The sequence below is a fragment of the Thrips palmi genome, unplaced genomic scaffold (assembly GCF_012932325.1).
Source record: "Thrips palmi isolate BJ-2018 unplaced genomic scaffold, TpBJ-2018v1 HiC_scaffold_3, whole genome shotgun sequence".
Classification (NCBI taxonomy): domain Eukaryota; kingdom Metazoa; phylum Arthropoda; class Insecta; order Thysanoptera; family Thripidae; genus Thrips; species Thrips palmi.
In genome coordinates this window covers 12,129,896-12,145,342 of record NW_023144630.1, presented here as the reverse complement: position 1 = coordinate 12,145,342, position 15,447 = coordinate 12,129,896, and the positions used below count along the sequence as shown (strand labels likewise).

Genomic DNA, 15,447 nt, shown 5'->3' with positions numbered 1-15,447 from the left:
TCACACTTTGCACCTCTTCGATTCATTTTAAAAAGATTCCAGCATGCCTAGTTCAAAATTTCCATTATATTAGTAATCACATGCTTTTTTCATCTAAGAAGTCACTAAAACTTGTCTATTATTAAGTCATAACACGTGCAAATGACGCTACTGCCCCCTTAAGAACCAAACGAAAATCCTCTAAATTCTGACAAGTTTTATAAAGTTCGTAAAAACCTCCCCAGAAACCTCGGTTGGAACTCGGGTTCTCGTCCGAACGAGGTTTAAGTCTGTAGACAATCATGCCAACATAATCAGGACAAAATTTGGTTCTGTTATGTCTACTCCCGGGCCGCCTGTTCCAGATGGAAAACAATTTTGTTACATTGCAGGGAAAATAGAGACACCGCTTTTCGTTTGAAACATGAGGCCAAACATACTCCACTGTTATTAATTTCAAGTAATTATGATTTTAACACGAATTGGTTTTACTACCTGACCGGCATCTATGCTCTTCGTTTAGTATTTTCATGTGACAGGCACAACTCATGACTTCTTAGACATTTTTCAGCTCTCTTTAGAGACACCCATTTTTCTTCTCTCCAGATTTTATGTCTTCTTCATTTTAGTCCCCAATCATCTTTAAAATGAATGAAAAGAACTTAAAAAGACTCTAGACCCGCCTAAATGAGTTAATTTTCCATACTTCTATACCATTTTTCTCTTTTGTCTCATATTACCCCACATTGCAGGGAAATATGGGACGGCATTCCGAGGGTTATTGCAAGGTCCCTACTGCACCTAATAACAGGAAAAGTAGCGATATACATCGGCAACTTTGGCCCGTCACGTAAATTAACAAATGTGTGAATTTCGCCTTTTTTTAAACCTGACGGGTTTAAACCTGAGTCTGGGGTCAAATTAGATGTTATTTTCGTCATCAGCGCCCTCAAAAACATACAAATCAATGCAAAAACTCGAATAAAAAGAGTGTTCAAATACCCCACTGGGATTTGAACCCGGGTCGAAACTTCTCAGATTCGCTTGAAACTGGTACCGTTGGTTTTGTCTCGTCGCCCCGATTCCAAAAATACCCCTACATGCCCTACCTGTATCCGTTGCCGAGATCCTCCTCGACCCCATGTAGACCATGATGCACCTGCAGCAGCGCCCCCGGGGCTCGGATCGGATTTGCTGCCACCGGGCGGTTCTTAGGGTCACCCAAGGAGGCTGCATACCAAGTTTGGTCAAGATCGGACCACGGGAAGTCCTCGGACGGACGAACGAACGTACGAACGGACGCACAGCATGTACTATATGCCCGTCCCTCCGTCATTTTTTTTTTACAAAAAAATAAACGGGACGGGACAAAAATCTGAAATTTGGAGGGAGTTTAGCCAAAGGGTCAATGAACAAGTGATGAACACCTCAGCACCTCAAGTTGAAATTAAAAGGGGGAAATTTACAAAAAAAAAAACTCGAAGTTTGTCTGACATTATCCCGTTCTACGGTGGTTGTTACATGTCTGAACAAAACCGAAAAAGCGCTGGCAGATGACCTGCCCTTTTGGCGTAAAATGCGTTGGCTCCGCCTGCAGATCGTGGTGAAAAACAAACTTGATACGTTCGACAGACGTTCGAGAAGGACGCTGTGAGCTGGCGGTGGTTCCCCGAGGGCGAGGTGGAGTTCGAGGCGCAGCACCGCCCCTCCGAGCTGGCCGTCTGGCTCAGGGGCCACCCCGACAAGGCGGCCGCGGTGCCGGTGGAGGAAAAGAAGTACATGCTGCTGCGCGTGCTGCCGCGCCACCGTAGGACGGACATGCCGGTCACCTTCGAAGGTGAGTCCAGGAGGCGGCCGTGCTGCTTGGAGTGGAAAAGCTGACGAAACTGAATCTCTCAGGCAACGCGCCGGCGTGCGGGGACTCGCAGTTCCGCTGCGGCGACGGCGAGTGCGTGGCGGCAGCGCTGCGCTGCGACGGCAGGAGGGACTGCGTGGACGGCAGCGACGAGGACGACATTCTCGCAATGTGTCAATGGGTGGCTGCCCCGGCGAGTAAGTTCATAATCCACAATCAAGTGGTCAAGTTACATTGAAGTGCCTTTTGAACAAAAATAAAACAGCAAACAAACATTGTTGAGAGTTCCGGCATGAATCTTGATTGAACTTAATCTTGGAGACTCAGTCCTTAAGTCACGCACCCTGAATATGGGCCAGAAACTAATGAAGAGAGCCATGGTCTGAGTGCTGAAGCCTTTCTGAATCCAAAAATGCCAATATCAAAATCGGTCGATTAGTTTCCGAGTTATGGATTGTCCTTCCAGAAGGACATTTTGTCTTGCTGGAAAGCAAGGTCTTGATGTCAAACTGACAATAGTGCCATTCTGATATGGTATTCCGGTGTTTTGGGGTCACTTTTCGAATAAACATCTAAAATCATTCATTTGATGGAATTTTTGGAAAGTGTGAGTTAAAAGTGGCAGACGCATCAATGCAAACCAATTATTTTTAATCATCATTTGGAACGCCAAAAGTGGAAACCTTGTTTTTCACAATGTCGTTCTGGAAGGACGATCCATAACTCGGAAACTAATCGAAAAGCCTTAGGTGTTCTCCCGTTTGATCCAACTAAAGTTTGTTTGTTTCACCCACAAGAGAAAACAGAAACGAAGCCTCTGAAGAAACGCTAAGTCACACTCTGGGAAAAAATCACAGTAAATCCTGTAGTGATAAGTACAGCTGTCACTGTAGTTCAGAGTACAGGATTTACTGTACTTTTTTGACAGGATCTACTGTACTTTGAACGGGATTCACTGTACCACAGGAGTGGAGTACGGAATATCCTGTACCAGGTACAGTAAATACTGTCGCCAGGCACAGTAGATCCTGTGTTCTAAACTACAGTAAATCCCGGCAAAAAAATTAACGGGATTCACTGTGGTTTTTTCGCACAGTGCACTGCGTCCCATGGGAATGACAGCCAAAACAAAACTATCACACAGCGGCAACTATTCAAGTTTTCGCGTATCTTGGACCACTGCTTGAAAGAGTGACACTTTATTTACAAATTTCGACACTTTCCAGACAAGAATATACTTACTGCCCCGATGGCAGTCCCACAAACATTACTCGGCACTCAGCAGCCCGGGAGAGCGATGACCGGCTTTAGGCATCGCCCTCCACCGGACTCGCGCGAAGTATTTCCGGTCTGGAAATTTCAAATTATGCTCTCAGGAGACCCGGGATTTGGGTTTCAGACCAACAACATTGATGGGGAAGCAGTGGTTTGAATGGGTCTTAGGGGCAATATCAAGGAACGTCCCTCTGGAATGACACAGTGACTTCCGACAAAGAATGTGTATGTCATAGGACATCTTTTTGTCCCATGGTTTATGCAATTTTAAGCACATCCGATGGTGATAGAGTTTTGTGTCCACCAAGCGGGATAAATTGTCTGATGAAAGTACAATTTGTGTGATCAGGCAGGAAAAAAATTATATCGCCATCGGATGTATGCTTAAAATTGCATAACTCGTGGGACAAAAAAAGACCCATGACATTTAGTGTGACCCCTCTGTCCTCGACGAGGCTGCCGATAGTTTCCACACCCTCCTGGCCGACTTGTTGCCGGACGCTTATAACTTGTTGATTGCAGGTACCAATTGCACGTTTAGACACTACCAATGCACCAGCGGGCAATGCATCGACTCGGATCTGCGATGTGACGGCCGAAAGCAATGTGACGACGGCAGTGACGAGTCGGACTCAGCGTGCGGCCGCCGTAAGTAACATAGTATTCTTTAGGTGCCTACCTTTGGCGTACCCAACCGAATCGTTGGTGGCAACAACAGGCTAGGATACACTTGAACCCATACCCAAATGTCCAAGTGTAACCTAAAACCACCGCAGACCAAATTGGAGACCGATCGGAAAATATTTAGGGGTCGCCACAATGGCTGAAAGTTGTAAATTTGACGTAAATTGAAAAAAATTCCAATGCTCATCGCATTGCAGGGTGTTCCCATTTTCACATTTGGCTATTTTGAAATAGCCATGTATTGGACCGTGCTAGTACCAACTGTTCAATGATTATGAGAAAATCCAAAAATTTCAAAGTGCGCATGCGCTAAATTCAAACTAACGAATAGAAAAGAGTTCTGGTCAAATCTGATTCAGTTAACATCATGACCACCTCACTCCATCTCGCTACTTACAGTGCTCATGTTCGCCAAACGAAAGTCACCCGCGTTCCGAAATCACCCCTCCCGAGTTTAAAAAATTTGTCAAACCAACCATCGTGCTGTTTTTACGTTGTGGGTAAGAACTGTTCTACAGAATTGAGGAAAACATGACAAGACAACCGCAGCCTTTAAAAGCATGCCAAACAATTCAACCTCAGCAACAATGGAGGGGCAGTTTCAATGCGCGCCTACTCGTATTTTTCAGCCTCGTGATCGCGATTTTCGAAAGGGCGCAGACGGCAAGAAAATCGGTGCCGCGAGTGCATACCCCCTCGTTTGACGTACTTCGACCGACTTTGTCGATGTCTAGGGTAACATAGAGGCCGGTCTAGAGGTGTTTTTTGTTAAATAAGTTGTAACGAAGGTGTTTACCAATATCACCTACCTAAGTGTGCTGTGCCCTTAGCTGGAGTCAGCTGACCCATTATTTCACTTTCGCACGGAATCACCCACCTGTAGTCGGGTCGGCGCAAGCAAGCCCGCCTTCACGAGTGCCACACAGCTGAGTGTGGGGACATGCCAAATTAGTAATTTCTGTTGCAGCCACCACCACGCAACTTCTCGTCGGAAACGTGGTGACGGTGAAGGTGCAGAAGAAGAAAGTGCAAGGCAACGTTAGAATCAACCTGTGCAGCAGCACCGCCTGCAGTGGACTTTCCATTGGGGGATCCTCAGCCAACAAGTCGTTGGCGTACGTCGCCTACGTCCGCAGCAACGAGCGGGGTGACTTCGGCCGGAAACACCACCAGGTACTGTGCACCGGTTTCTGGACAAAACAGCGCCGTTTTTCCTCTGTCGGTTTCCCACGACATTCATTCAGCCCGATCACCCACTGTTCCCGCCTCTAAATTGATCCATGAAGCGGAAGAAGGGTATAACTTAAGGGGGGACTATACTGAAAATGGGTTTTTCCAGGATTACCAGTGCAGAAATTTTCTCTTGTTTTCTTTTGATAGAATATTACTCAAAACTATTTCAGCCGGAGTATGAAAATTTTCGGCCAAACGGTTTAGGAGATATTCAAAGGTAAAGTTAAAAATATATGTTCACTAAAAAGTTTCCTTGCGTCGTATTTGTGATGTCAGAAAATTCGACTTATCGTTTTTATTGTCCTAAAGACCTGTTCTACAGGTTCTCTAAGCCGCTTTTTTCATTTTCGATCTCAAAACCTTTTTTTTCATACGCGCTTTTTTTACAAACAAAAAAATGGTCAAAATTGCTTAAAATTGACCAAAAACTGACCATTCTCTAGTGACATTAAAAAATTCTGACCAAAATTCAAAAATCCGGCTTAGAGACCCTGTGGGGAACAGCTTAAGGAACATCTGGTAAAAATTTTAGCCACGTAGATGAAAATTTATGACGCAAGGAACTTTTTTAACGTTAAAACTAAAATTTTGAAAAAACACGAGAAAACGTACACTTTGCGTGGGTCTACGCGACGCTGCGTTCCTTCCGTCGGCTTTTAAAGATTCTTAATATATTTTGTGAGAAGGAACAATTGCTGTACCGGCTAGACAAAGGTCTGAACAAGGTATTTTCGTGAAAATCCAATTTCACATTTTTGACCGAAAACGGCCATTTTTTCAGTATAGTCTCCCCTTAATTTTCATCATTTTTCAGGAGAAACAAAAAACTGTTTGCAGGGTAAACTTAATCCAATCAGATGCATGATGTAATTGCATTTTTGTCAAGAAAGCCAAAGACATAACTCTGAAAGTTTCAAAAGTGTAGCATATTGATATTTGTAGTAAGATTAATTTAATGTTGGCGACTATGTTGGTACTACTGTCAAGTTGGTAGAAGTTGGAAGTCGTGTTGTTCTTCTTCTCCGGAGTTTTCCTTATGATGCTGTAGTCCTTGTCTTGTCAGTCATCTGTGTACCTTGAACCAATAAACATCTCTGCCACAAGTTGTCGTCAGTCAGTCAATCCGCCCTGGACACGCCCCAAAACCAAATTTACAGGTTATGGGCCCAGGAGTCGCCGCGCATCAAATCGCGTCGCGATCGTGTTAGTGAAAGTGCGTGATCGAGTCGGTGAACTGTTGTAGCAATGTCAGACGAACTGCTCCAGGCCATACGAGGAGCGTCGAACTTGCTGACGCACGACAACTACGAAACATGGTCGCTCAAAGCAGAGGCCGATTTGACCGAGTTGGGGCTGTGGGAGTCCGTAGTCCCGGGTCTCTGCGAGGGGCCGTTGACTGAGGAAACCAACAGGATCAACCAGCGGGCGAGAGCTTATATCATTAAACATGTGCACGAGGACATTCTGCCGGACGTCAAGGACCAGCCACGTGCAAGTGGAATGTGGCAAGTGCTGCCTCAAGTCCATGGAAGATATACACTGCTTCACGTTGCCATGCTAATCAAGCAGCTGGGACGTTTTGAGAAGACTGATGATATGAGCATGCATCAGTACATCAGGAAGATCCAAGACTTTAGCAGCAAGCTGGCTCGTGGTGGCTTGGTTTTTACCGACCACATGGTATCTGTGTTCTTGATCTCCTGTCTGCCTTTGGATAAATATGGGTCCCTTGTTCGTTCAATCAGAGCATCGGGGAACTTAAACCTTCAAGACATGAAGAACAAATTGGTGCTTGAAGAAAGGTCCCTCAGCCTAGAGCCTGCTGCACCTGTTGAGGCGGAACCTGGAAACGCTCTCTTCTCTGGAAGTTCAAGCAACAACAACAGTCAGAGTCAAAATCAAACTTCTGAAACCAGAGGAAGAGGAAGGGGACGTGGTCGTGGTGGCAGAGGTGGTCGTGGTGGCAGAGGTGGTCGTGGTGGCCAAAGCTTCAACAATCAGCAGAACAACAAGAAACCCAAACGTGATGTCAAATGCTACAAGTGTGGCGAGTGGGGCCACATGTCATTCGAATGTGATGGTGCAGAGAATTTCCGAAAACAGATGGCAGCCATGTCAACTGGAAACCAGAACAACGACAACGCTCAACCTTCGACCAGCAGTGGCAGTGGACATTTGGCTTGTATCACCAAAGCTTCTTGTATGTCAACCCAGTCGATGCCACAGGATAACATCTGGTTCCTGGATTCATGCGCCTCAGATCCCATGACTCCAGACAGAGGCCGTTTTTCTGAGTTCCAAGCGGTGAACCGCACTGTCAAAATTGGAAAGGGTATGCTACAAGTCAAGGGAAAGGCAAGGTGGAGTTAAAGATGACGGAAAGGTGTGGTGGTTGGTCATTAACTCTCACTGGAGTTCTGTATGTGCCGGACCTGGAAATGAACTTAATTTCAGTCAAGAAGCTGGCATCAAAAGGTGTGGAGACTACCTGCAGGGAGACACAGGCAACTGGCATCAGGAGCAGAGACGGTGCAATTGCATTTACTGCATTTGTGCTGGACGACGTGTATGCTCTTGAGATGGACCCAAACCCTTCTTCAACTGCAGCTTGGTGTCAAGAGACTCAACCATCGAACAGCCAAGATGTCGAGGCCAAGGCCTTGAACCTGCGTAATGCTGATCCATGGCATGAGCGTATGGGTCACCTCCACAACTCTGCATTGAAGAGGATGCCAGGTCTTGAAGAAGTTGAAATCAGTGACTCTGTGTGTGACACCTGTGTGAAAGGAAAGATGACAAAGATTGGCTTTCCTTCGCACAGTGTTAGGAAGTCTGAAAGAGTTTTAGACCTGGTGCACAGTGACCTTATGGGAAAGATTAAACCTGCATCATTGGGTGGAGCTAAGTATGTGTTCACATTGATTGATGACTTTTCCAAATATGTGTCTGTGTATTTTTTATCTAAGAAGAGTGATGCTTTTAATAAGTTTGTTGATTTTAAAACTAAAGTAGAACTGCAGCATGGTTGTAAAATTAAGGCAATTCAAACTGATAATGGTGGAGAATACATTAATCATGAATTTATGAATTTTTTGGTGTCTAATGGAATCATCATCCATCGTAGGACTGTACCAAGGTGCCCTGAGCAGAACGGTGTGGCTGAACGCCAGAATAGGACTTTGGCGGAAATGGCGCGCTGTCTCTTAATCCAATCAGGAATGCCACAATACTTCTGGGCAGAGGCAGTCAACACTGCTTGCTTTCTGAGAAACCTGTGTGTAAACTCATCTATTAACTTTCAAATTCCTATGGTTTTGTGGAAGGGTAAAAATGTAGATGTTAGTGTGATGTTGTCTAAACTCAGAGTATTTGGTTGTAGAGCTTGGTCCTTAATTCCAAAGGAGAAGCGTTCAAAGTTTGGACCTAAGGCTGATGAATGCATTCTAGTTGGTTATGGAGATAGTGAAAATGTAAAGGGTTATAAATTGTGGAATCTTACCTCTAAACAAATGCAGTTCAGACACCATGTCATATTTGATGAAAGTGTTTTTCCTTATAAGTTAGACTGTGATAGTACCTGTGATACTTTTAAGGAAGTTGTTGAGTCTTCAAAGACTGTTTTTAATGAAGTTGAAATTGATGATTTAGTAGCAGAAGAAGTTTTGAACACAGTTTCTGGAATCGATACCCCTGTCGATACCAATAGGGTACTTCGGAGAAGATCCAAAGCGGAAGCGGAGAAGAAAACGGGAAAAACAAAAGAGCGTCGCGCAGCGTCGGAGGGCGGTGGTGGGGGGTAGAGTCGGGGAGCTATGAGAAATCGTGCGTGCGGAGCTGTTGTTTACTTTTGGCGGCCTCAAAAGCGTGTATTTCGTGTAAGTAAGAAATGAGGCTGTCAAAATATTGTTTCACACGAATCATTAGTGTCTCAGCGTATTCGAAGGTTCAGAGGAGTGTTTAAAGTTTATTTTCTACCGTTGGAGATGGAAAATCAGTCTTTATCACAATACTTGTTGATCCTAACCTCAACCAACGTAACAGTTTCTTACAATGTCTAGTTATTTTCGACTTTTCTCCTTCTTAACTAAAGCGTCATGATGCTAAAAAATTAGAAAGTAGCGCAGAATATTCTACAGTACCTATCCCCCTTATTATTTTCACCTGCCAATCTTTTTTTTTTATTTTGTTTTGGGTAGGTCACAGTTCAGCGATAGGACTCTATTCTGCTCCATTCTAGACAATATGGTGAGTTAGTGAAAGGTGATTTTTATTACACAGTCACACAAGTTTTTCTATGTACTGTGTTTTATTTCTGGTTTCAGTATGTCATTGACTGCGGCATTTGTAATGTTGGAGGCGGGTCCCATATTTGTGCTGCTCTGCAGGTACTGAACTGTAGCAAAGTAAAGATGTCATCCTGCTTGGAAATTTTACTCCTGACTGTTTCTTTTTAGATGTTATTTCATGTCCCAGAAGTTCATGACTTCCTAGTGAATGATAAAGAGCACAGGAATGGGTGCCGCTCACTCCTTTGCTGCAGCTGTGCCCTCTTCAGACAGCTCACGGATGTGCTTGCAAACAGGTGCACCGTTCCTACATTTTTTTTGGATTGGTGGAAAAGTAAGATGACATGTCTGGCCATTAGTGAACTGATGTTTGTGTTTCAGTTTGACCTTGTAATGTTTGTGTATTGTGGGTGCAGGAATGTGTATCAAGATGCCTCGCGAAAAACAGAGAAGTTCACATGAATTCCTATTCAGGCTGATAACCACATTAAGATTGGAGCACTCTAAGCGGATGGGACTGGGACTGTAAGTTATGCACTGAGCCTTAACATTTTAATTATATTACTTACTCACAGGTGCAAGATTCTTTGTAATTTTAGAACTCTGAGTTTTGTCTAGTTAGTTGTGTCATTTAAGATAAGAATTTATTTCAGAATGATGTAAATAAAATTTATTTGGATGAAAAACGAATTTACTTTTTCAGGAACTCTAACATGTCTTTGTGGGAGACGGTGAGCTCCAAGTTATTTGGTGGGAAGCAGCTTGTTCGTGGTATGTAGATATCTTTATTTGAGTTACCAAAATGCAATGAAGCATTCTGATATTCTCTTTATAAATTACAGTGCGGTGCAATCAGTGCAATCCAGCAGACCTGAACCAAGAGTTTCTGTCGGTTGAAATTCAATTGCAAGGGCAAAACCTTTCTGGCGAAATAGAACAGAAACTGTATGAATCTAAAGAAGAGTTTTGCCCTTTATGTGATGCTGTCACATTTCGTTGGAAACCACTATCAATTAAAATGCCCCACTACCTAATTGTACATGTATCAAAGTAAGTTAATGGATATAATGTTTTAATCTTTGACTGTATAGCAGCGTATTAACTACTTTCATTTAGTTGCAGTCTGAATGCGGCACAAGCACAATATGTAACTGTGTGTGGAGAGGATTTTGTTTTAAAATCTTGTATCACTCAAACAGAAACCTCCTCACAAGCTCTTTTTACGAGCATATCTTTATATGGTGTCAACAAGCAGTTTGAGGATGCACAGGTAAATATTAAACATGTTGTCGTATTTGCCAGCAAAGTATCACAGCACAATAATTACAACATAAAAGGGCATGTAATGCAGACAGCGCAATGTGTTACAATCTTTTCAAAACAACAGCTTTGTAAAAATAATGAGAAAAATACTACAATGAAATCGTTTTGAACAATTAACTAATGTTGACAATATTTTTTGTACTAATTAAAGGTCAGGTATAAAAAATATCAATTGTTGACTAACAATTAAAATTCTATTGTAGATAAAGAAAGTAAGTCAAGTTGCTTACTATTAATAGATTAGTTACATAAAAATATGACTTGTTCACTAAGTACTAAAATTCTTTTGTACATAAAGATAGTTAAGTTACTAACTAATAATAGATCAGTTACATAAAAATATGACTTGTTCACTAACTATTAAAATTCTTTTGCAGGTAAAGAAAGTTAGTCAAGCTACATTTGCAAGAAAAGGCATTCCTGACAATTCAACAATGACTTTCCTGTTCATCACAACATCTTCTAGTAGTACAGTAAGCTAAACACTGCTCGTTTACACTATCAGTTCTTTAAATGTGACTGGTACTTTGAATTGTCCTTATTTTTTCAGCTGCTTACCTCATCTATTGAAACTCACCTGGAGCATGACAGGTTGGATACTGAAGAAGTAACCCTCAACCCATCCTCCCCAGAAAGACAGGTAATTAATCAAGTGTGATGGCAGGTAGATCTCTTGGAGTCTTCTTTGCGAAGTATTCTGGCACTAATATCTTGTAGTGAAATGTTGTCATTTTGTCCCTGATTTCTTCCCATAAATGCACGTTGAAAGGGACTGTTATTAAAACTGAGCCAAATTTGGACCAGACAAAAAAGTCACACGATGTTTGCTCTGTTAGGCCCATCCCCATTTGAACTTGATAATAGTAACTGTGATCTTGCTTCAACTCCAACTGTCCACTTGCATTTCTTCTAAGGCAAAATCTGTCAAGCTGGTCTTGGTTCAGCACCTGTTCAAATTGATTTGGATCATGCTTGCGCAAGGTGTACGGACACTTAATTTCCAAATTACAAGGAGGGCATTTTTCTGAAAAGACCATGCCGTCAAGGCTACATGCCAAACCCAAATAATTTGTGTGAACATGCAGGCCTGTTGTGCAAACTTCCACAGTATTATCTTCTTTCCTTTTTTGGAGGCAATAAGCTTCTCTTGCTGTATCTTCATTTTTAGTTCCATAGTTGCAGGATTTGGAAGTGAAGGGGTCTAGTCCCCACAGATGAGACCTCAGAAAATTAGTAATTCCTTTGGGTGTCATGTGGCTAACTTTATAAGATGTAGAACCTGTGCAGTGGAGGGAGCGCACAGATTTCCAAGTATCTGACTTGCCCTGCCCTTCAGTGCCAGAAATTTCAAAGGAGCCTTCATAGTCTTGGTGTGGTTTTGAAATTGAATAAAGTTCTTCTAGTGCTTCGTAGAAAAGCATTCGGTTTTCCTGTATAGCTCCTGAGTCTTCAGCTGAAAGTTCAAAATCCTCATATAGCAGAGACAAATGGGTTTGCCAGTAACATGGTTTTTCTTTGTATTGGAGAGCTGCCAAAAAAGTATTTATTTGGCTGCAACTTGGTCCACCCTGGGCAGCAGTTGGACGGGGATCAAAATGGGACCTTCTCTTTACATTTATCTTGAATGAATCATATTGCCTATCAGCAATAGCATCTGGATTTCGCTTCAATGTTCCTCTGCCCCATACCCGTGGGCGAGAGGTGCTGGTGGTAGCTGTGAAAAATAAGACCGAAATAAATCAAACAAAAACTGGAAAATAAATTAGACATTGCATATTCTTTGCAATGAAAATGATAGGGATTGAAAGTTTTTTAAAAATGGGGTTCTATTGCAGAACATCCTGACTGGTCGACATGTATTGATTTCAAAGCTACATTGTAGTACTACTAATAATAATAATAATAATTTTTGTATTTCCAGGTAACAGTGCCTTCCAGAACAACTGATCCTGAATCGCTCATGGCAAGAATTTCTCTTGGGAAAAACAAGGGCACTCAAACAGCACTGAAGGTAAATAACAATCTACCACAGTTAACCATAGTTACACTACCTTCTAACCAATGGCTAAAATTATTACGTTGTTCCAGGTCTCATCATGTGATGCTGAAACGCAGACCAACCTCTTTGACTACGACAGATTTAAATTGGAAGAAAGTGATTTCAAATCTTGGACTGGCATGAGCGTGGAGGATTTTGAAGCTTTTTACAACCTGCTTGGAGGTGAAGATGTTGTTTTGAAATTAAAACAGAAATATAGATTGTCAACTCCTATGAAAATCAACACAACAACAAGAATATCAGGGGAAGATCGACTGTTGCTCTTCTTTCTCCGATTTAGACAAGGACTGACTTTGATGCAACTGTCTTTCCTTTACAAATTGAGTGAGTCGTACATTAGTGATCTCTTTTATGTGATGACATGCCATGTATATGAGACTATGAAAGCGCTTAGCGAACACATGTTCATCAGTGCATCGAAGCAGCTCAAGAACAAACCACTTGTTATGAAGCCATTCAAGAATTTGAGAGTGATTCTGGATGGGGTGTCAATCGGTCTCGAAACTCCCTCTAATTTTGAGCAGCAGGGTAATACCTGGTCAACCTACAAGCATAAGAATGTAGCTTTGTTCATTGTGGGAATCTCCTGCCATGGAGCCACTATCTTCTGTTCTGAGGGAATGGAAGGCAGCATGTCAGATAAGGTGGCTACACTCAAGTCCAACCTACAAGACTTGCTTGATGAAGGTGATTGCATTATGGTGGACAAAGGATTTGAGCTCCAATCTGACATGGCAAAAATTGGTTGCAAAATTCTTAGACCACCCTTTAAAGAGCGAGGTCGCTTTTTCACCAAGGAGGAATTGGACTTGACTCAAGCCATCGCTGCTGCCAGGATATATGTGGAGCATGCTATGGCTGACATCAAAGACAACAGGATCTTCAGAGGAGACATACCCCTGACTCTTATACCAATACTTTCAAAGCTTGTATTTTCTGCGGCATTCATGAGAAATTTCTCCCCAACAAGAATCTGTAATGTGTCGTTCAGGCCTGAAGTGACCAAGGAACAGCCAGTGGAAGTTCAAGAATCATCGGAACAGGTTGATGACCCTCATGCCTTGTTTTGAAATGATTTTGTTCTGTTTGTTCTCTAGTCAGTGTTTGTAAATTTCATTTAAGTGCATTTAGATGTGTAGGCTGAGTTTCAGAAACCCTGTTAAAAAATTTGTCTATTACTTCAGAAAGTATTATTTATTATGTGTCATTGTAAAGAGAATAATGTTGTCATGAATTTGTTTGAAAAAGCAGTCAGTAAGCAGTCGAATAATCCAATCATGTTCTAATTTCTGTATTCGGAATCTTCTGAACTACTTCTGGAAGGGATACTACTTCTGCAAGGTTTAGCATGCAAAGCAACAAAGAACAAATGTAATTTGATTTCTTTATTCCCTCAAATAAATAACAACTTTTACAAAGTCACATGTATAACAGGCTGGAACTTAAATGGTTAGTTGCAATTACACGGCAAATGAAAAACACTACTGTGTTAGTAATAAATTTTTACCACCAGGCAAACTGAATTTAGTTTTTTTCCACCACCTTCACACTTGTGCCCCACCACCTCTCAGAGCTCCTCGCCAAGATATAACATTTGGACACATAATTAATTCTGTCAGTACTAAAATTACAGTAAAGAATTGCGGTCCTCAGGTTTACAATGAGGCCATCTTTTATCCATCATAACATGCACAGCTAACTCTCTAACAGTACATTTCTTTACTATTTGGAAACAAAATGTAAATGCAAACATTCACTAGCGTGCAAAAATAGGAAGGAAAAAAAGCATAACATGCTGCTATTTCTCTGTACTACTTTAAAACAAAATGTACATGCAAACATTCACAAGCATGCTAAAAAAACAGCGTAACATGCACAGCTCTCTCTCTCTCTGTCTACACGTTTCAAAATGTACATGCAAACATTCACCGTCCTGCAGCCCAAAAATACACTAGTCCATGCAGTAGTATCAAGTCAAAAATCAAAAGACAAAATGTAAATGATGAAGTGGGATTGTTATTTTTTTTTGAATTGTGACTGAGTTTACTTTTTGATAAATGTTTGTGACAGGCTCAAAGCCACTGCTCCATAGGCAGCAAGACACAAAGGAAGGCATCTCCACCCAGATGATGTGATCATTTCAATGCACAAGGAACAAGTAGAGCATTCACAAGTCAAGACAGATTATGAAGAGAAAGGTTCGATGTAAATTGTGAAATTGAAATATTCAAGTGAAGGAAATACAACCTATTTACCAGCATTGTTAAAATGTTAATAGAAGGGTGCTGCAAGATGCAGTGATCCACACCAAGATGCATAGCAAAAGTCATTGCAAACACTGCAGTCAAAACAAGCCACTGCACGTAAAATACTATAAATATTTTGTTTTGTTGTCTTACCAATTTTAAGCGGAATCATATGATGATCCAATACCTCACGCATATTACTGTGTTGGAAAAAAAGGAAAGAGCTTTTCTCTTAATCTCAAATGGTTGAAGTTATACTCTTATACTGATTTGTCTCAGACAGTTACATTCTGTCCAAAAAAATGTTTCCTTGAAAAATCGTTTCTCAAAATAATTTAAATACTTACAGCCATATCCATTGAGATGAACATGAGCCAGAATGTGCAGGAGAGCCGCACTCACGTGGCTGCAGCGACCGTTGGCAGTGGCTGGGCAAGGGTACCCACATGTTGCCTGACATACTGCACCACTAATTTTGGATATGGTGATGTACACCCAATAAGCGTG

The 15,447-nt window shown here is 42.0% G+C and overlaps 2 protein-coding genes across 7 annotated transcripts in view; both read left to right on the top strand.

Annotated features, from left to right (window-relative positions):
* The window catches only part of LOC117647989, a 57,936-nt gene that overhangs the window by 12,241 nt on the left and 30,248 nt on the right, over window positions 1-15,447 (top strand). For all 6 annotated transcript variants that reach the window (XR_004587846.1, XM_034390032.1, XM_034390027.1 and 3 more), the window contains exons 7-10: window positions 1,612-1,816; window positions 1,879-2,031; window positions 3,632-3,757; window positions 4,761-4,966. Coding sequence is in view for 5 of the 6 variants with exons in the window: in XM_034390032.1 (XP_034245923.1) it covers window positions 1,612-1,816; window positions 1,879-2,031; window positions 3,632-3,757; window positions 4,761-4,966 (690 nt within the window). In the remaining variant the exon portion in view is untranslated. The remainder of the gene's footprint in view (window positions 1-1,611; window positions 1,817-1,878; window positions 2,032-3,631; window positions 3,758-4,760; window positions 4,967-15,447) is intronic.
* On the top strand, window positions 9,373-14,259 carry LOC117647990. The gene is made up of 9 exons (XM_034390033.1): window positions 9,373-9,646; window positions 9,729-9,837; window positions 10,016-10,083; window positions 10,155-10,362; window positions 10,429-10,582; window positions 11,013-11,108; window positions 11,186-11,275; window positions 12,557-12,646; window positions 12,724-14,259. Exons 1-9 carry the CDS (start codon window positions 9,481-9,483, stop codon window positions 13,762-13,764), a joined length of 2,022 nt encoding a protein of 673 aa, XP_034245924.1. The 5' UTR covers window positions 9,373-9,480; the 3' UTR covers window positions 13,765-14,259.